We start from the raw sequence: 20,876 nt of genomic DNA, 5'->3' as shown, positions 1-20,876 counted from the left end.
GACTAAAAAATAGTATTATTGTGAGAAATGTAAATGCAAATCTGAATATAAGAAAATGTAATTAGGAATCTAGTACCCACCCCCTCCTTTTTTTCTTTTCTCTATTGATTTGTAGTTTTTTGGCTCCTCAGGTTGGAGCCCTCACCTCCACCTCCCCTTCCTTCATTGCCAGACCCTATTCTCATACCCTTTGCCTATCTATTTTCCCTGCTTAGAAAATGTTACAAATTTGAGTAGTTTCACTAAACATCATAATGCCAAAGTATACAGCTGTTCCTTATTGTATTGTCTGTCGTTGGTTTGTGTACACCTGAATTATAGCATGTGGTCAGCTGCCTTTAACTGCTTTTTCCTGTACTAATGAAACTCTCAACTAAATAAAGAATGTGAGCAAAAAAATAAAAAGACTTGCCTCCTACCCAAAGACACCAGAATACAGACGTGTTTCCCTATAGCTGCAGGACCAGCAAGCTTGCAACCACTTCCCACCCAGTGTGATGATCCTAGACTTAGAAACAAGCTCACTTAACTGCCACCCTCTGTTGCTGAATGTATTCCACTTCCTTTGGCTCTGTTTAGTGAGAGAGAGTCTTGTGTAAGCCCCAAGCCATGACATAGTACTGTAGTCTCAGTGTCCGTTCTTAGTTCTCCGTCTGCTAAGTGACAATGCTCGATGCACAAGCACTGAACTGGAATGGGTCACATGTGCCCTATACCTAGACGTACACAGTGTTCATGTTGGCTCCCAAAGAACAAAGTGTCAGGAGAGCAAAGCAAAGGTGAATATGTGCTGCTGGTGGGGTTAAGGAAACCTGTCTTAACCTTCATGGGAGGACTATAATTTGTTTGGATTTTATAATGTTGTTTATAAAGTTTATACATTTTTAAATTGGTATCTTATTTCTTTTTTTAACAAATATATACAGAATATAGATTAACATGGTCTGGCGTTCTACTTTAAAACAGTATAAATTACTGAGCTTTAGGTATTTGCTATAGTTGACTTTTGAACTTTACTGTTAAATGTACACTATATTGCCAAAAGTATTGGGACACCTGCCTTTACATGCATATGAACTTCAATTGCATTCCAATCTTGGTCCGTAGGATTCAATATTGAGTTGGTCCACCCTTTCAGCTAGAACTTCTTCAACTCTTCTGGGAAGGCTGTCCACAAGGTTTAGGAGTGTCTATGGGAATGTTTGACCATTCTTCCAGAAGCGCAATTGTGAGGTCAGGCACTGATTTCGGATGAGAAGGCCTGGCTTGCAGCCTCCGCTCCCCTGAAAAACAACTCCACACCATAATCCCCCCTCCACCAAACTTTACACTTGGCACAATGCAGTCAGGCAAGTACTGTTCTCCTGGCAACCACCAAGCCGAGGCAGGTCCATTGGATTGCCAGACAGAGAACCGTGATTTGTCACTCCAGAGAGCACTTATCCACTGGTCTAGAATCCAGTGGCAGCATGCTTTATGCCACTGCATCTGATGCGTTGCATTGCACTTGGTGATGTAAGGCTTGGATGCAGCTGCTTGGCCATGGAAACCCATTGCATGAAGCTCTCTACGCACTGTTGTTGTGCTAATCTGAAAGCCACACAAAGTTGGGAGGTCTGTAGCTATTAACTCTGCAGACAGTTGGTGACTTCTGCGCACTGTTCACTTCAGCATGCGCTGACCCCGCTCTGTCCTTTTACGTGGCCTACCACTTTATGGCTGAGTTGCTGTTGTTCCCAGTTGCTTCCACTTTCTTATAATACCACTAACAGTTTACCGTGAAATATTTAGCAGCAAGGAAATTTCATGGATGGATATACTGCACAGGTGACAACCTATCGCGGTACCATGTTTAATAAAAAGGACATCGATACAGAAGAAAGATTCCCCTGAACCTCTAAGGTTAAAAACCTCATTTGTTTCCCAGTGGGATAAGGTCAGAGGGATACTGCAGAAACCCTGGGGTATCCTTACAAATAGCCCAGGATTGACCAAAATTGTTGGTGATTCCCCCCAAATGGTAGCCAGAAGGACACAAAATCTTGGGGACATTTTAATTCATGCTGAATTTGTCAGGACACCGACAAATGACTGGCTGTCAGAGTATCCCAGGACTAAGGGAATGTTCTTGTGTGGTAAATGTCAGATGTGTCTATTTGTAGAGCGAACGAATACCTTTTTTGACTCCACTGGGTAAAAAAGATTTCAAATCAGAGACGTAATTAACTGTTCAACCACCAGGGTAGTCTACATGATTACCTGTCCATGTACCAAAATATATATTAGTAAAACCAAAGGGCAATTAAAAACTAGAATTGGTGAACATATGCGTGATATTAACCACTTGCCCTCCGGAGGATTTACCTCCTTCCTGACCAAGCCATTTTATTCATTACGGCGCTGCTTTACTTTAACTGACAATTGCGCGGTCATGCAACGCTGCACCCAAATTACATTTCTGTCCTTTTTTTCCCACGAATTGAGCTTTCTTTTGGTGGTATTTGATCACCTGTGCGTTTTTCATTTTTTGCGCTATTAAAAAACAGCCAAAATTTTGAGAAAAAAAAACAATATTTCTGAATTTTTGCTATTAAACGACCAGTAATAAAAATTTAAAACTCAAATTTCATCATAAATTTACACCAAAATGTATTTTGCTACGTCTTTGCTAAAAAATCCCAATACATGTAAATTAATTGGTTTATGTGAAAGTTAGTGTTTACAAATGGCCATTTTTATCTACTAGTAATGGCGGCGATCAGCGTCTTATAGTGGGACTGCGGCGGGCATTCTGACACTGGGGGGAAATTACTTGGTATCACTGACATCTCCAGTGACACCAATACAGTGATCAGTGCTAAAAAAAAAAGCACTGAAACTGTACTAATGTCACTAGGCAGGATGGGGTTAACATGAGGGATGATCAAAGGGTTAACTGTGTGCAGGGAGTATTTTACTAGGGGGCGGTGTGTTGGTGCTTCACTGTAAGCACACTTCTCTGGATGGCTGCGCACAGTGTGCTCGAGCTGACCGTGAGAACTGTTTGTAAACAAAACAGTCCTCCTCCCTGTCGGAGATGCTCGGCAAACACCGGGCGCTGGCAGGTAACCACAGGCCGGGACCCAGTGATTGACAGCCGAGGATGCGAAAATGCAAAAATCACATATATATATATACATGATTTTGCGCACTCCTGCTGCCTTGTAGCAGTATATTTGCTATAGGGCGGTCGAGAAGCGGTTAACGATAAATATTCAAAAAGTCTTGAAAAGCCCCTAGGTAAACACTTTCATAAATATCATGGAGGTAGTTTGGAGGGAATGACAATAAAAGGTATATATGAGCTTAAATTGTCCCAGAGACATGGTGATTTAATTACAGTGTTGGTGAAAAAGGAGAAATGGTGGATTTGTAAGTTGAGATCATTGATCTCTTTGGGCTTAAATACTGAGCTAAACCTCAAAGTCCTTCTAAATGCATAAGAATATGTCAATTTATCCTTAAATCTTTCCTTCGAGAAAAGGTGAATATGTAATTGTTGAAAAAAATATATTTCAATAATGTGAACAACACGATATAATAACACCAATACTTCGTCTACTAAATATTACATGGTGGAAACTATATGATTAACAATGGGATTCAGTACTATGTCAGGAAGGAATTAGATAATGTCTCCTTTAAAAGATTTTGCGGATCGTGCGGAACTAGCGTTGATTAGTAACCCTATTTAAACAGCTATGACGTGGACCACATGTTGTTCTGACGAAGCTACGCTTGTATGTAAGTGAAACGCGTTGACGTCACTGAGCGTCACATGAAGTCACATTGCCACGCCCCCCAGATACTCTGTTGGCAGTACACGAGGAGTGAGGACTACGGGCAGATTCCATTTCTCATACACAGTAAACATAAACAAACAGTACACAGTGATTTGACCATGGAGGACAGGGGAAAACCCTGAGGGTACCCAAGTGTGGTAAGATGTTCGTTGAGCTTTGGTGTTGTTTGAACTGTTATGACATGCGATACACAAGGCCGCAATATCTAATAGCACAGTCTTACCTACGATGATCAGTCTTCTCTGTGCCGCACCTGTCACTTGGATGCTGTTTCTTTTGCTTGCAGTCAGTCATTAATTACTACGCAATGCATGGCATTATCTTTACCACTTGGCTTTCTCAATCTGTAACTAACATGCTAGCCGATCATTGAATGTAATTTCATGAAGATGCACTGACATGGTCTTTGACGCATACTGGAGAAGTGATACTTTTCAATGTACCCTGATCTCATAGAATGGAATCTAATGCCCATTGTCATCAAGTATTAACTCACCAGTAGACTACTGATCTAAGGAATCATATGGTTTATCCATTATACAAGTCTTAATTTCATCTTAGGTAGTCTGTTTATGGGTCCTGTGTGTATTTCTGTTTGTATATCCAGATTTCCTATTATTTGATACTATTTAAGCAGTGTGTGGTCTGCGCCAGTATTCTGGAATGAGAGACATATGTATATATACAGTATATAATTTTGATGTCCAGACGTTGATCTGTTGACATTGTTTTTCATTTTTGTTTGTTTTTGTAATTCATGGTAAGGATACTGAGCACCGTGCTTTTCTTAGTACATGAGATGTATTTTACTACTTTTCTTGACATCTATACACTGTTTACTTGATTAAAGAGACAATATATTTTTTTGACATAAGCCTGCTTGCTTTTTCAGTAACCGCTTGTCCCACCAGGGGCTTTACCTCTTCGAAGGGGCGTTTCTTTTTTCTTATTGCACAGGTGGCAACCTGTCACGGTACCATGCTTGAATTCACTGAGCTCCTGAGAGCGACCCATTCTTTCACAAATGTTTGTAGAAGCAGTCTGCATGTCTAGGTGCTTGATTTTATACACCTGTGGCCTTGGAGGTGATTGGAACACCTGAATCCAATGATTTGGAAGGGTGTCCCAATTCTTTTGGCAATATAGTGTCATCATACTGTTCTGTTTCCTTGGATGAGGACAGATATGAAATGCTCTTGCATCAATTCAGTATTCCCCAATTTAGTAATCAAGGTGTTCCTTTACTCTGCAGTTATTGACCAATGCCAGATTTACAGTGGCGGGTGTAGTCTCAATGCTCGGTGCTCTATGATTGGGACAAAAGTTTCATGTACATGTCTTCCTGGATATGAAGGAGATGGCAATGTGTGCACCTCAATCAATCCTTGTACAAATGGGGAAAACGGGGGGTGTAGTGAACATGCAACATGTTTTCACACTGGTCCGGTAAGTGCATACCTATTTATCCATATACTGTAGGTATCTATACAAGGATATGCTGGTTCCTTAGGTACACATGATGTACACATTTTACATGCCTGCTGACTGCTTATTCTTAAATGGTCAGTCCACCCAGTTATTGTTAGATGTCAAGAGTACTAAACCATCTTACAGCTTCTTGAATTTGCTAACTCAGAAAATGACTACATTGCAGTAAAATTCCTGTTAACATTAAGCAGTCATACAAATGTTTGCATTATTAATAACATTCAAAATACTTTGAAAGAGATTATGCATATACTGTATACCGCGTTCATGGATCGCATAGATCCACATACTGTATATACAGCCCTTCATTATAAATTTCCAACTCTGTAAATTAGTGTTGCGCCTAAATAAAGACTGTTATTAAAAACGTATGTTTTTGTAATGTTAAGGTTTTGGATAGAATGGAGATGAGTTAGAACACCTGTTATTTTTTGCTGTCCGTAGCCCTCATTAGGAAGATACACCCTCTCTATCTGTCCTGTATACTATTATCATCGAAAGTGAAAGTAAAAGAAACCCCAAATTTTAGATCATCCCCAGAAAAGTAATAGAGGGGAAATTTTCACATTGAGACACTATTTCTGGTGACCTGGGGGTCCCCAGGGAATTCCCTTAATTTGTAGGGATTTCCTCTCACTTTCTCTTTTGGCTATGGGACAGGAAGTGAAAGTGAATCTTTCCCAATGGGACACAGATGGCAAAAAATAAACTAAGGGGTTATAACCCTCTCTTATTCTATGCAAAATGAAAAAAAAATGATTTGCTTATAGTTCTACTTTCAGGGTCAAGGAGTCCTTCCACTCCCCTTGTGGGGCACTGCTTGAGCAATGGTGAAGATTCACTGCACGCTTGCCAATCCCTGTTCCTGGGTCTTACCAGCTATGGAATGTCCCTTTTCCAAATACGTCCTCCACACATTTGTTCTGTCTCAAAAGGGTTTTGCCAAGTAGTCCAGGAGTTCATTTCCCAGATAACTTGTGACAATTTTGTTTAAAATCCTCCAAAAGTTGAATTAATCAAGAAGCTTGATTTCAAATCACACCATGTCAAATTATTCCCACTTTCGCCAGTATATTCCAGTATATACCAAATTTCCCTAGTAGTGGGCAGCGCATATTAATAAAAAAAATTACAAAATAAGACATACTATCAGTTATTGAAAATAAAATGGATACATATTGCAGAAGATTTAAGTATTTCACCTGTTCCAGTGGTGTAGATGAAACATTTCTGAGACATATCCCAATCAGTAACTGGACCGCATATACAGTATATGAACAATGAATAGATTTCAGATCTGTACTACATACTGTCTGAGATCAAAGTGCAGGTACCACCCTCTTTGCCTTATTAGTTAGATAGGAGAGTCTAGCAACTTTCATATGAAATACAAAACTGTGCAGCCTAAAATAACACTGGAGTCTTTCTGTGACGTCACCATGCACGATCCGACAGACTGACACCACGGCTGAATAGTCACATGTTTTTCCATTGCTCTCTTTAACTCATCTGAATACTTTGGTTTTAAATAAACATTTGTTTTTAATGGGGTTGCACTATGAAGTATTTTCTTGTTTAAACCCTTTTATACACTATTGCGGAGAGCGGTATGAAGTGGTTAAGTCGGTTCCTGGTGTGAACACGCAGTGATCCATCCATCCTCCCTAGGTTTGTCAGTGAGACTGTCAGCGTGGAGTTTGGACACTATCCACTCATTTGATCTCTATAGCTTGAGATCAGTTTGGTTCGGTAAGAGGCTTGCCTGTTTTTCTGAGGAGCACCTTTTTAGCACAACAGCAGTTTATTGGAAGATTAATTTGGCACACAGCACTTTTTTTCCTCACATTGGATTTGGGGACTTATTTACATGCATTAGTTTTGCACTGCATATGAAATATTATTTGATGTTATATGTATTTTAGGTTGTACAGTTCTGTATTTCATATAGTTTAATTATCATTTGAGGATATATGAATTTTAGTGTGCACATTTATTTATCACATTTAAAGTGAACAGCGCACTTTTTTAATGTGTTGAAATGATTTATTCTGATATTCAGGAAGGTAGTAGCAGCAAGTCACTTTTTCATTATATACATTATTGGGCTAAGTGCACAGATCTTCTTCTTCATGTTATGCTTATCTGCTCTTTACAATGGTTTTGCACAGAGCAGCCTCCTCTTCTTGGGTCCCCCGCCGGCACTCTTGGCTCCTCCTTCCTGTCAGGTGTCCCCATAGCAAGCCACTTGCTATGGGGCACCCAAGCAGGCATACTCTCGATCCACTGCCCCTTGTATCCATTCACACCTGGATCCGGGGCTCAGCTCCATCCCCTCTTGTCTCCTCATTGACACACTTACTGTAATTGACACGGCTCCTTCTCCTGTCTCAGCCAATGAGGCGACAGAGCCTTATGACAGCCGAGGTTCTCCTGCACATCGCTCGAGCTTTGTGCATCCATTGACACACACAGCGTGGCACAGCATCACCCCCTGCTCTCTGCTTACAGGATTTGATTGACAGCAGCAGGAGCCAATAGCTTCCACTGCTGCACCTGTGAGCAGAGAGGAGAGAGCTGCTGCAGACGGGCACAGTGCTTAATGGAGATCAGGCTCTGGTAAGTATAGAGGAGGGTGAGGGGGGCAAAAGAGATATGGCCTTAAAACTACTTTAGCTGAACCTTTAAAGCTTAACTTCAAATTAAACCCCCTTGTGGTCCCCACTTGCAGTATATATATATATATTTTTTTTTAATACCTTTTTTAAAGTCTTCAGGCTGGTCAGAAATTAGTCAGATGTAACCTATTTTTCTTTTAGAATACACGGAGATGTGAATGTCACAATGGTTTTGTGGGCAATGGAGTCCAGTGCCTTGAGAAATACACTCCACCTGTTGACCAATGCCTACAAGAAAATGGAGGCTGTGACCCACTGGCAATCTGCACCGATCTCCATTTTGAAGGTACTGGGAATGTGGAATTTCTGCTCAGTAAACTTACCCAAGCATTTAGCTTTGCAATTATGACTTTGTTGTTGCTAATAATTAGCTTGATAAAATAATTCCTACCACTAATAAAGTACGCTCCAGACAAACATGAACATTTCGCATTTCACCTGTCTCAAGGTGTGTCACTAATTTTATTTTAAATACATTTTCTGCACATTGCTGCCTCAATACCTAAATCATGCAATTACTGGTATTCTTATACTGTATACCAGGCTGCTGGAGACCTCTCCTTTAAAAAGTACTAGTTGTCTGGCTGTTATTCTGTTCCATTGGCATTAATATCAGCAAAACTCATGCTCCCTGCTGATTGCTTAGTTTTAAGTGTGAGTCAGAGGGGTGCACATCGAACCTTTGGCTGAGGTCGCTGCTCTCACACAGAGAGTCCCATCTACAGCTTTCTAGGCAGCCACAGACTTTACAAAGTATTGCAAAAAATTGTTTGGCAGACAATACAAAAGCATAGGATTTGCTCAGTAAAGCCAGCCTTACATGGATTGAAATTGCGGTCCTTACTGAACTGGCTGAATTTCGTTCCATGTATGGGCACCCTAGTTGTACAAAAGTCAGTCTAACGATCAACTTCTGTACAACCAGCTTGTTGAGTTTTTCCTGAACAGCGTGGACACACCAGGAGTGATTTCCCCATCTACGTAGAAAATTTTTTTTTTTTGTTCAACCCACTAGTTAAACAGAAAAATGCATACTGTATAGCCTACCTTAGTATTATTACTGGAACTATCAAATGTCTGAGGAAAATTTAATTGGGCTTTGAGATATTGTAAGTGCTGTTACATCTATGGCTATTGCTTTTTTTTTTCAGAGAAAACAGCCGGAGTTTTTCATTTGCAGTCCCCGAAAGGCAAATATCAATTCACATATGAAGAAGCAGTCAGTGCATGCACCTCAGAGGGGGCAAGCATTGCCACTTTCCAGCAGCTGTCTGCTGCCCAGCAGGTACATAATTTGTTATAAAGATCAGCATTTCTAATATAATATACGTACTTGGCCTTTGACAAAAATCTATTCATAGACCATGAGTAATATGCAGACTACCTTCAGGTGATTGGCAAAATAACTTGCTAGTGCTGACCCTAGAGCATACCCATATAACCTTGCCCCATCCCTGAAACTCCTGTTTTTTTGCTAGTGTCTATAGGTGATTGACCTGTTCTGCTCAGGAGAAATATTTTTCTTTTTTAACCTTTCAGTTTTGTCTCTTAAAGAATGTGTAAACCTAGCAGTTCATATTCCTGATATGTGTCTGCTGTACCATGTACTTGTATGAAAAAGTATCCTGTTCTCTATGTATTGCTTCCTTTGTTTGACATCCCTGATGTTCCTGCCAGTCCCTCTGAAAATTTACCAGGCATTAGAGCACAATGTGGTCAGTTCTGTAGCTGTGCTGGAACTCCGTGTGCTTGACACGCCCCCACAGCCGTTGAGGGTATTTATAATGGGTTGTTTTTATATCTATACACAAATGTTTTGCCTTTCATTTCTATTTTAAACTGTATGTATATTGTTTTACAAGGTGGGGGTTTACATATACTTTACATATACATTTCTACATGAGTTTCTATCAAGATCTAACTGCCTATTGACTATGGCTACCTAAAAGTTTCTGGATTGGTTAATTTCAGTGTGTAATTTTGGTACTGTACCCAGTCCTCACAATGTGGAGTTGTTTTGTAATGTTTACTTCGGGCACTGGATCCTGCGTTAGGTGTTCATCTTGGCATGTAGTGAAAGGTGTATAGTTTGTTGTGGGGTCCTATACAGGTCCAGGACTGTGGTCCATTTCTATAGTTCCCAGACCCTGAAGAGCTACCAGGGGTATGTCCATGTATGTCAGATATTCCCTGGATCAACTTTACCTATAAATGTTAGTATCCAGTTATATTATGTGTATCTAGGAAAGAATCCAGGACTTTTTTAAAGCAATCTACTGAGCTGGCCGGAACCAACGCTTGAGGGAGTCTATTCCACATTTTCACAGTTCTCACTGTGAAGAAACCTTTCCATGTTTGGAAATTAAATTTCTTTTCCTCAAGATGTAAACAGTGCCCCCTTGTCCTCTATGATGACCTCAGGGTGAATAGCTCTACACCGAGTTCACTATATGAACCACTGATGTATTTATACATGTTGATCATATCCTCCCTTAATCTCCTCTTTTCAAGAGAGAATAAATTCAGTTCCTGTAATCCTTCCTCATAGCTTAGCTCCTCCATGCCTCTTTATTGTATTAGCATTTGCCATATTGTCTCACATGTTTCTCATCCCAAGCAATTTAAATTTGGTGCTTTCTCTCCTACTAACCAGTCTCAGGAGGAGGAGGTAACTGTGTCATGCCTTCCAGATGATGCTTTTCTGCCTGACTTTTCCTCCAAAACACACACAGCACATTGTGCCATCTTCAGATACACAGTCACAGGACCGCAGTCAGCCTGGGTTATAACTGTAAAATTCCATCCATTCCACACTCTATAACCGTGAATAGTCCACAGAAGATCCTCACACTTAGCAATGGCTAACCACAGGCAGAGAGGAGTTGGTACAAATAGAATGCATTCTGACAGCTGCTGCACAGGAAACCCAAACCACCACTCAAGATGATAGCTGTTTCTTTGTCCCAGAGCAATGTCCTATTATAAAACCACTTTCATTCTCTGAATCCCTTCCAGGCATGCACCATGCATTTTGTCTGAAAAAAACAGATTTCTTTGCCACTATGTCTGAATTCTTTGGAAATATCAATGCTACTAGAACCTTTCATTTCCATAGGCCAAGCACACTACATGTTTTTTTTTCCCCCTGACCCTGTTCAGGATAATGGAACCTTCTTTACTTGACTATATAATAGAGAAATATGTTGAGGACCCCGATTTTGTAGTGGAGACAGCAGAGGATTTTCCTCCCCTTGCATTTTATGAGGTACATGTTATGGATTCACCCCAACTGCTCTCAACTGTAGACACACTAGTCTGCCTAACAGCACCTGAAGCTCCACTGCCAAAACAAGCCCCTATGGCACTAAAAAATTAGCATGAATGTTTCTAGCAAACTATGCTTAAAAACAAGGATTTTTAGTTCACATACATTACAATACATGTTTAAGCTGGACAACTGCATCAAAGTAATCCTTCTCTGATCAATCCCCAGTCTACTCTGCAAAATATTTACTTGCTTATAGCATACTTCAGTGGATATAGAGCCAATATGGGGCAGATAGACACAAGTTGCAAGAGAGCTACAAGTTCAAGTCTGGACACTGAACTGCACTATGCAATAGAATAAGATATACTGTACCTGTGCTCAAGTCCAAATAGCTTGTACATATATATGTATCCCATCAGGTGCTAAAGGGGTATAACCACATGTTAACGCTAATAGTTCTGAATGAACCCTCTGCATGCTGCTATACACCCTTATAACAAAATGTGCATAAAAACAGGGAATTTTAGTCCACATACATGCAATACATGTTTAAGATGACCAACTGCGTCAAAGTCACCTAATTCTTCTGTCCTGGAATTGGGGAAAGTCCTTCTTTCACATGCCCTGGAAGGTGATGACTAGAGATGAGCGAAGTATTCAAAAATTCGATTCGACTGATTCGGCGAATTCGTGGAAAAATTTCGATTCGAGTCGAATATATTCGCTGTGAATTTAACTTAAAAAAGGGTGTTTCTAGGCTTCAGAGAGACTTAATATTAGTGCTGAACACTGTACCTTTAATTTAAATGCCCTTGGAGTCTGCTGGGGAAGAGAAATAATACTGTCAGGCAGTATGACATGCAGATGAGTGCCGTCAATCTTAGAATCACCGCACACTTCACTCATTTGGCCAGTCACGGGGCCAAAACCAGAGTGTGGAGCCACAGTGTGGCGGTGGAGGCAGCAGCAATGGGAGGCCATACAGCACCCTATGACAAAAATGGAAACCACCAGCAGTGTGAGGAGACCTGAACGTGGCACATGGCAGAGTGTGGCGATAGAGACAGCAGCAATGGGAGGCCGTACAGGGACCCATGACACACTCTGGACCTGGCAGCAGCATGAGGAGGCGGTACAGGGGCCCATGGCAGATTACGGGCCTGGCAGCAGCATGAGGAGTCGGTACGGGGGCCCATGGCAGATTACAGGCCTGGCAGCAGCAATGGGAGGCCGTACAGGGACCCATGACACAATCTGGACCTGGCAGCAGCATGGGGAGGCGGTACAGGGGCCCATGACAGATTACGGGCCTGGCAGCAGCATTTGGAGTCGGTACGGGGGCCCATGACACACTCTGGACCTGGCAGCAGCATGAGGAGGCGGTACAGGGGCGCATGACAGATTACGAGCCTGGCAGCAGCAACTTGGACAGGAGGACGTTCAGTTTCTGCACCGTCTGGTGCGTGCTCGCAAACTGTTGTCTCTTGGAAACAGATTCCAAGAAAGACTGCTGACGGAATCCGCGAAGAGGAGTAGCAGGAGAAGGAGCATCTGAACGAGCGGAATATGCCAACAAGCGACAACAGGGGCCCATGACAGATTACGGGCCTGGCAGCAGCATGAGGAGTCGGTACGGGGGCCCATGGCAGATTAGGGGCCTGGCAGCAGCTATGGGAGGCCCGTAATCTGCCAGCACCCTATGACAAAAAATGGAACCCACCAGCAGTGTGAGGAGACCTGAAAGTGGCACATGGCAGAGTGTGGCGATGGAGACAGCAGCAATGGGAGGCCGTACAGGGACCCATGACAGACTCTGGACCTGGCAGCATGAGGAGGCGGTATAGGGGCCCATGGCAGATTAGGGGCCTGGCAGCAGCTATGGGAGGCCCGTAATCTGCCAGCACCCTATGACAAAAAATGGAATACACCAGCAGTGTGAGGAGACCTGAAAGTGGCACATGGCAGAGTGTGGCGATGGAGACAGCAGCAATGGGAGGCCGTACAGGGACCCATGAGAGACTCTGGACTTGGCAGCAGCATGAGGAGGCGGTATAGGGGCCCATGGCAGATTAGGGGCCTGGCAGCAGCTATGGGAGGCCCGTAATCTGCCAGCACCCTATGACAAAAAATGGAACACACCAGCAGTGTGAGGAGACCTGAAAGTGGCACATGTTTGGGGCATGATTCATGGCGGATTTAGTCAGTTGTGTCAGGAACTGGTGGTTTGAAATCCAGACTAATCCACGCCTGATTCATTTTCACAAACGTCAGTCTCTCCACACTTTGGGTGGACAGTCGTGTCCTCCGCGGAGTTGCAATACCTCCTGCCGCACTAAACACGCGCTCCGATGCCACGCTACTGGCCGGGCATGACAGCCTTTCAAGGGCAAATTCAGCTAGTTGGGGCCAAAGGTCAAGTTTCGTTGCCCAGTAGTCAAGGGGATTGTCTACCTCGGTTGGCAGGGTGCTGTCCAAGTAGGCCTAAGCCTGTTGTTTGAGGTCCTGCTCCAGGTCCACCTGATGCTGCTGCTGCTGCTGCTGCTGCGGCTGGTTAGTAGTTTCCTCACTGCGCTGGTGAAGAAAGCTACTCATCATCGACTGCAGACTGAGGCAGCCGCTGCTGGTGGAGCTGCCACTGCTCCTACCACCCCACCCCTCCCCTGCTGCCATGGCAGCGGAACGCGAGCGCACAGGGCCCACAGTGTCTGAGGATGGACGTTGGCGCAGACAGGCAGAGACCAGCTGACTACATAGGTGTTTTTTATAGTACGTTATTTTGGCCTCCCTCTCAGCAGGTGTGAAAAAGGCCACCATTTTGGAACGGTAGCGAGGGTCCAACAAGGTGGACAGCCAAAAGTCATCCCTCTGTCTGATGGTTATTATTCGGCTGTCGCTACGCAAGCAACCGAGCATGCTATGGGCCATTTGTGCCAAGGAATGCGAGGGACTCCCTGCCTCCATCTCCACAGCATACTGCCACGGTGCGTCTGGGTCCTCTGTCTCCTCCTCCTCCTCCTCCTCTACCAGATGCTCCTGCTCCTCCACTCCTGTCCGCTGAGTGGAAAAACCACCCATTTCACTCAATAATTCCTGAGCACCAATGTCCTCCTCTACCTCCTCCTCTTCTTCCTGTCCTGCCCCCACAGGGGTCATGTGGCGTTGAGATCTGTGCGCCACGTCTACCGCACCCTGACCAGCCATTGTTAACAGCATTTGTTCCAGGACGTGCAACAGAGGAATGACGTCGTTCATCCCATAGTCCTGGCGACTCACGAATAGCGTGGCCTCCTCAAAGGGCCTGAGCAAGCGCAGGTGTCACGCATGAGCTGCCAATGGCTGACATCTAAGTTACACAGGGAGTACCTTTATCCGCTTTTAACATCAGGAAATCGGTGATGGCCTTTCGCTGTTCGTAAAGGCGGTCTAACATATGTAGGGTTGAATTCCACCTTGTTGCAACGTCACAGCATGAGGAGTCGGTACGGGGGCCCATGGCAGATTACGTGCCTGGCAGCAGCAATGGGAGGCCCGTAATCTGCCAGCACCCTATGTCAAAAAATTCAACACACCAGCAGTGTGAGGAGACCTGAAAGTGGCACATGGCAGAGTGTGGCTATGGAGACAGCAGCAATGGGAGGCCGTACAGGGACCCATGACACACTCTGGACTTGGCAGCAGCATGAGGAGGCGGTATAGGGGCCCATGGCAGATTAGGGGCCTGGCAGCAGCAATGGGAGGCCCGTAATCTGCCAGCACCCTATGTCAAAAAATTCTACACACCAGCAGTGTGAGGAGACCTGAAAGTGGCACATGGCAGAGTGTGGCGATGGAGACAGCAGCAATGGGAGGCCGTACAGGGACCCATGAGAGACTCTGGACCTGGCAGCAGCATGAGGAGGCGGTATATAGGGGCCTATGGCAGATTAGGGGCCTGGCAGCAGCTATGGGAGGCCCGTAATCTGCCAGCACCCTATGTCAAAAAATTCTACACACCAGCAGTGTGTGAGGAGACCTGAAAGTGGCACATGGCAGAGTGTGGCGATGGAGACAGCAGCAATGGGAGGCCGTACAGGGACCCATGACAGACTCTGGACCTGGCAGCAGCATGAGGAGGCGGTATATAGGGGCCTATGGCAGATTAGGGGCCTGGCAGCAGCTATGGGAGGCCCGTAATCTGCCAGCACCCTATGTCAAAAAATTCTACACACCAGCAGTGTGAGGAGACCTGAAAATGGCACATGGCAGAGTGTGGCGATGGAGACAGCAGCAATGGGAGGCCGTACAGGGACCCATGACAGACTCTGGACCTGGCAGCAGCATGAGGAGGCGGTATATAGGGGCCTATGGCAGATTAGGGGCCTGGCAGCAGCTATAGGAGGCCCGTAATCTGCCAGCACCCTATGTCAAAAAATTCTACACACCAGCAGTGTGAGGAGACCTGAAAGTGGCACATGGCAGAGTGTGGCGATGGAGACAGCAGCAATGGGAGGCCGTACAGGGACCCATGAGAGACTCTGGACCTGGCAGCAGCATGAGGAGGCGGTATATAGGGGCCTATGGCAGATTAGGGGCCTGGCAGCAGCTATGGGAGGCCCGTAATCTGCCAGTACCCTATGTCAAAAAATTCTACACACCAGCAGTGTGTGAGGAGACCTGAAAGTGGCACATGGCAGAGTGTGGCGATGGAGACAGCAGCAATGGGAGGCCGTACAGGGAACCATGAGAGACTCTGGACCTGGCAGCAGCATGAGGAGGCGGTATATAGGGGCCTATGGCAGATTAGGGGCCTGGCAGCAGCTATAGGAGGCCCATAATCTGCCAGCACCCTATGTCAAAAAATTCAACACACCAGCAGTGTGAGGAGACCTGAAAGTGGCACATGGCATGAGACACTGTGGACCTGGCAGCAGCATGAGGAGGCGGTATATAGGGGCCTATGGCAGATTAGGGGCCTGGCAGCAGCAATGGGAGGCCCGTAATCTGCCAGCACCCTATGTCAAAAAATTCTACACACCAGCAGTGTGTGAGGAGACCTGAAAGTGGCACATGGCAGAGTGTGGCGATGGAGACAGCAGCAATGGGAGGCCGTACAGGGACCCATGACAGACTCTGGACCTGGCAGCAGCATGAGGAGGCGGTATATAGGGGCCTATGGCAGATTAGGGGCCTGGCAGCAGCTATGGGAGGCCCGTAATCTGCCAGCACCCTATGTCAAAAAATTCTACACACCAGCAGTGTGAGGAGACCTGAAAGTGGCACATGGCAGAGTGTGGCGATGGAGACAGCAGCAATGGGAGGCCGTACAGGGACCCATGAGAGACTCTGGACCTGGCAGCAGCATGAGGAGGCGGTATATAGGGGCCTATGGCAGATTAGGGGCCTGGCAGCAGCTATGGGAGGCCCGTAATCTGCCAGCACCCTATGTCAAAAAATTCTACACACCAGCAGTGTGTGAGGAGACCTGAAAGTGGCACATGGCAGAGTGTGGCGATGGAGACAGCAGCAATGGGAGGCCGTACAGGGACCCATGACAGACTCTGGACCTGGCAGCAGCATGAGGAGGCGGTATATAGGGGCCTATGGCAGATTAGGGGCCTGGCAGCAGCTATGGGAGGCCCGTAATCTGCCAGCACCCTATGTCAAAAAATTCTACACACCAGCAGTGTGAGGAGACCTGAAAATGGCACATGGCAGAGTGTGGCGATGGAGACAGCAGCAATGGGAGGCCGTACAGGGACCCATGACAGACTCTGGACCTGGCAGCAGCATGAGGAGGCGGTATATAGGGGCCTATGGCAGATTAGGGGCCTGGCAGCAGCTATAGGAGGCCCGTAATCTGCCAGCACCCTATGTCAAAAAATTCTACACACCAGCAGTGTGAGGAGACCTGAAAGTGGTATATGGCAGAGTGTGGCGATGGAGACAGCAGCAATGGGAGGCCGTACAGGGACCCATGAGAGACTCTGGACCTGGCAGCAGCATGAGGAGGCGGTATATAGGGGCCTATGGCAGATTAGGGGCCTGGCAGCAGCTATGGGAGGCCCGTAATCTGCCAGTACCCTATGTCAAAAAATTCTACACACCAGCAGTGTGTGAGGAGACCTGAAAGTGGCACATGGCAGAGTGTGGCGATGGAGACAGCAGCAATGGGAGGCCGTACAGGGAACCATGAGAGACTCTGGACCTGGCAGCAGCATGAGGAGGCGGTATATAGGGGCCTATGGCAGATTAGGGGCCTGGCAGCAGCTATAGGAGGCCCATAATCTGCCAGCACCCTATGTCAAAAAATTCAACACACCAGCAGTGTGAGGAGACCTGAAAGTGGCACATGGCATGAGACACTGTGGACCTGGCAGCAGCATGAGGAGGCGGTATATAGGGGCCTATGGCAGATTAGGGGCCTGGCAGCAGCAATGGGAGGCCCGTAATCTGCCAGCACCCTATGTCAAAAAATTCTACACACCAGCAGTGTGTGAGGAGACCTGAAAGTGGCACATGGCAGAGTGTGGCGATGGAGACAGCAGCAATGGGAGGCCGTACAGGGACCCATGACAGACTCTGGACCTGGCAGCAGCATGAGGAGGCGGTATATAGGGGCCTATGGCAGATTAGGGGCCTGGCAGCAGCTATGGGAGGCCCGTAATCTGCCAGCACCCTATGTCAAAAAATTCTACACACCAGCAGTGTGAGGAGACCTGAAAGTGGCACATGGCAGAGTGTGGCGATGGAGACAGCAGCAATGGGAGGCCGTACAGGGACCCATGACAGACTCTGGACCTGGCAGCAGCATGAGGAGGCGGTATATAGGGGCCTATGGCAGATTAGGGGCCTGGCAGCAGCTATAGGAGGCCCGTAATCTGCCAGCACCCTATGTCAAAAAATTCTACACACCAGCAGTGTGAGGAGACCTGAAAGTGGCACATGGCAGAGTGTGGCGATGGAGACAGCAGCAATGGGAGGCCGTACAGGGACCCATGAGAGACTCTGGACCTGGCAGCAGCATGAGGAGGCGGTATATAGGGGCCTATGGCAGATTAGGGGCCAGGCAGCAGCTATGGGAGGCCCGTAATCTGCCAGTACCCTATGTCAAAAAATTCTACACACCAGCAGTGTGTGAGGAGACCTGAAAGTGGCACATGGCAGAGTGTGGCGATGGAGACAGCAGCAATGGGAGGCCGTACAGGGAACCATGAGAGACTCTGGACCTGGCAGCAGCATGAGGAGGCGGTATATAGGGGCCTATGGCAGATTAGGGGCCTGGCAGCAGCTATAGGAGGCCCATAATCTGCCAGCACCCTATGTCAAAAAATTCAACACACCAGCAGTGTGAGGAGACCTGAAAGTGGCACATGGCATGAGACACTGTGGACCTGGCAGCAGCATGAGGAGGCGGTATATAGGGGCCTATGGCAGATTAGGGGCCTGGCAGCAGCAATGGGAGGCCCGTAATCTGCCAGCACCCTATGTCAAAAAATTCTACACACCAGCAGTGTGTGAGGAGACCTGAAAGTGGCACATGGCAGAGTGTGGCGATGGAGACAGCAGCAATGGGAGGCCGTACAGGGACCCATGAGAGACTCTGGACCTGGCAGCAGCATGAGGAGGCGGTATATAGGGGCCTATGGCAGATTAGGGGCCTGGCAGCAGCTATGGGAGGCCCGTAATCTGCCAGCACCCTATGTCAAAAAATTCAACACACCAGCAGTGTGAGGAGACCTGAAAGTGGCACATGGCATGAGACACTGTGGACCTGGCAGCAGCATGAGGAGGCGGTATATAGGGGCCTATGGCAGATTAGGGGCCTGGCAGCAGCAATGGGAGGCCCGTAATCTGCCAGCACCCTATGTCAAAAAATTCTACACACCAGCAGTGTGTGAGGAGACCTGAAAGTGGCACATGGCAGAGTGTGGCGATGGAGACAGCAGCAATGGGAGGCCGTACAGGGACCCATGAGAGACTCTGGACCTGGCAGCAGCATGAGGAGGCGGTATATAGGGGCCTATGGCAGATTAGGGGCCTGGCAGCAGCTATGGGAGGCCCGTAATCTGCCAGTACCCTATGTCAAAAAATTCTACACACCAGCAGTGTGTGAGGAGACCTGAAAGTGGCACATGGCAGAGTGTGGCGATGGAGACAGCAGCAATGGGAGGCCGTACAGGGAACCATGAGAGACTCTGGACCTGGCAGCAGCATGAGGAGGCGGTATATAGGGGCCTATGGCAGATTAGGGGCCTGGCAGCAGCTATAGGAGGCCCGTAATCTGCCAGCACCCTATGTCAAAAAATTCAACACACCAGCAGTGTGAGGAGACCTGAAAGTGGCACATGGCATGAGACACTGTGGACCTGGCAGCAGCATGAGGAGGCGGTATATAGGGGCCTATGGCAGATTAGGGGCCTGGCAGCAGCTATGGGAGGCCCGTAATCTGCCAGCACCCTATGTCAAAAAATTCTACACACCAGCAGTGTGTGAGGAGACCTGAAAGTGGCACATGGCAGAGTGTGGCGATGGAGACAGCAGCAATGGGAGGCCGTACAGGGACCCATGACAGACTCTGGACCTGGCAGCAGCATGAGGAGGCGGTATATAGGGGCCTATGGCAGATTAGGGGCCTGGCAGCAGCTATAGGAGGCCCGTAATCTGCCAGCACCCTATGTCAAAAAATTCTACACACCAGCAGTGTGAGGAGACCTGAAAGTGGCACATGGCAGAGTGTGGCGATGGAGACAGCAGCAATGGGAGGCCGTACAGGGACCCATGAGAGACTCTGGACCTGGCAGCAGCATGAGGAGGCGGTATATAGGGGCCTATGGCAGATTAGGGGCCTGGCAGCAGCTATGGGAGGCCCGTAATCTGCCAGTACCCTATGTCAAAAAATTCTACACACCAGCAGTGTGAGGAGACCTGAAAGTGGCACATGGCAGAGTGTGGCGATGGAGACAGCAGCAATGGGAGGCCGTACAGGGACCCATGAGAAACTCTGGACCTGGCAGCAGCATGAGGAGGCGGTATATAGGGGCCTATGGCAGATTAGGGGCCTGGCAGCAGCTATAGGAGGCCCATAATCTGCCAGCACCCTATGTCAAAAAATTCAACACACCAGCAGTGTGAGGAGACCTGAAAGTGGCACATGGCATGAGACACTGTGGACCTGGCAGCAGCATGAGGAGGCGGTATATAGGGGCCCATGGCAGATTAGGGGCCTGGCAGCAGCTATAGGAGGCCCGTAATCTGCCAGCACCCTATGTCAAAAAATTCTACACACCAGCAGTGTGAGGAGACCTGAAAGTGGCACATGGCAGAGTGTGGCGATGGAGACAGCAGCAATGGGAGGCCGTACAGGGACCCATGAGAGACTCTGGACCTGGCAGCAGCATGAGGAGGCGGTATATAGGGGCCTATGGCAGATTAGGGGCCTGGCAGCAGCTATGGGAGGCCCGTAATCTGCCAGTACCCTATGTCAAAAAATTCTACACACCAGCAGTGTGTGAGGAGACCTGAAAGTGGCACATGGCAGAGTGTGGCGATGGAGACAGCAGCAATGGGAGGCCGTACAGGGAACCATGAGAGACTCTGGACCTGGCAGCAGCATGAGGAGGCGGT

At 47.0% G+C, this 20,876-nt stretch overlaps 1 protein-coding gene across 1 annotated transcript in view; it reads left to right on the top strand.

The window, feature by feature from the left end:
* The window catches only part of STAB1 (stabilin 1), a 317,318-nt gene that overhangs the window by 264,187 nt on the left and 32,255 nt on the right, over positions 1-20,876 (top strand). The window contains exons 59-61 of the mRNA XM_089681924.1: positions 5,095-5,288; positions 8,147-8,291; positions 9,157-9,290. Coding sequence (XP_089538050.1) covers positions 5,095-5,288; positions 8,147-8,291; positions 9,157-9,290 — 473 coding nt within the window. The remainder of the gene's footprint in view (positions 1-5,094; positions 5,289-8,146; positions 8,292-9,156; positions 9,291-20,876) is intronic.

This window comes from Staurois parvus, unplaced genomic scaffold, assembly GCF_062004578.1.
Source record: "Staurois parvus isolate SC_StPar_1 unplaced genomic scaffold, SC_StPar_1.0 ptg000282l, whole genome shotgun sequence".
Lineage (NCBI taxonomy): Eukaryota > Metazoa > Chordata > Amphibia > Anura > Ranidae > Staurois > Staurois parvus.
Note: the sequence above shows the minus strand (reverse complement) of the source record. Positions and strands in the feature narration are given on the sequence as shown.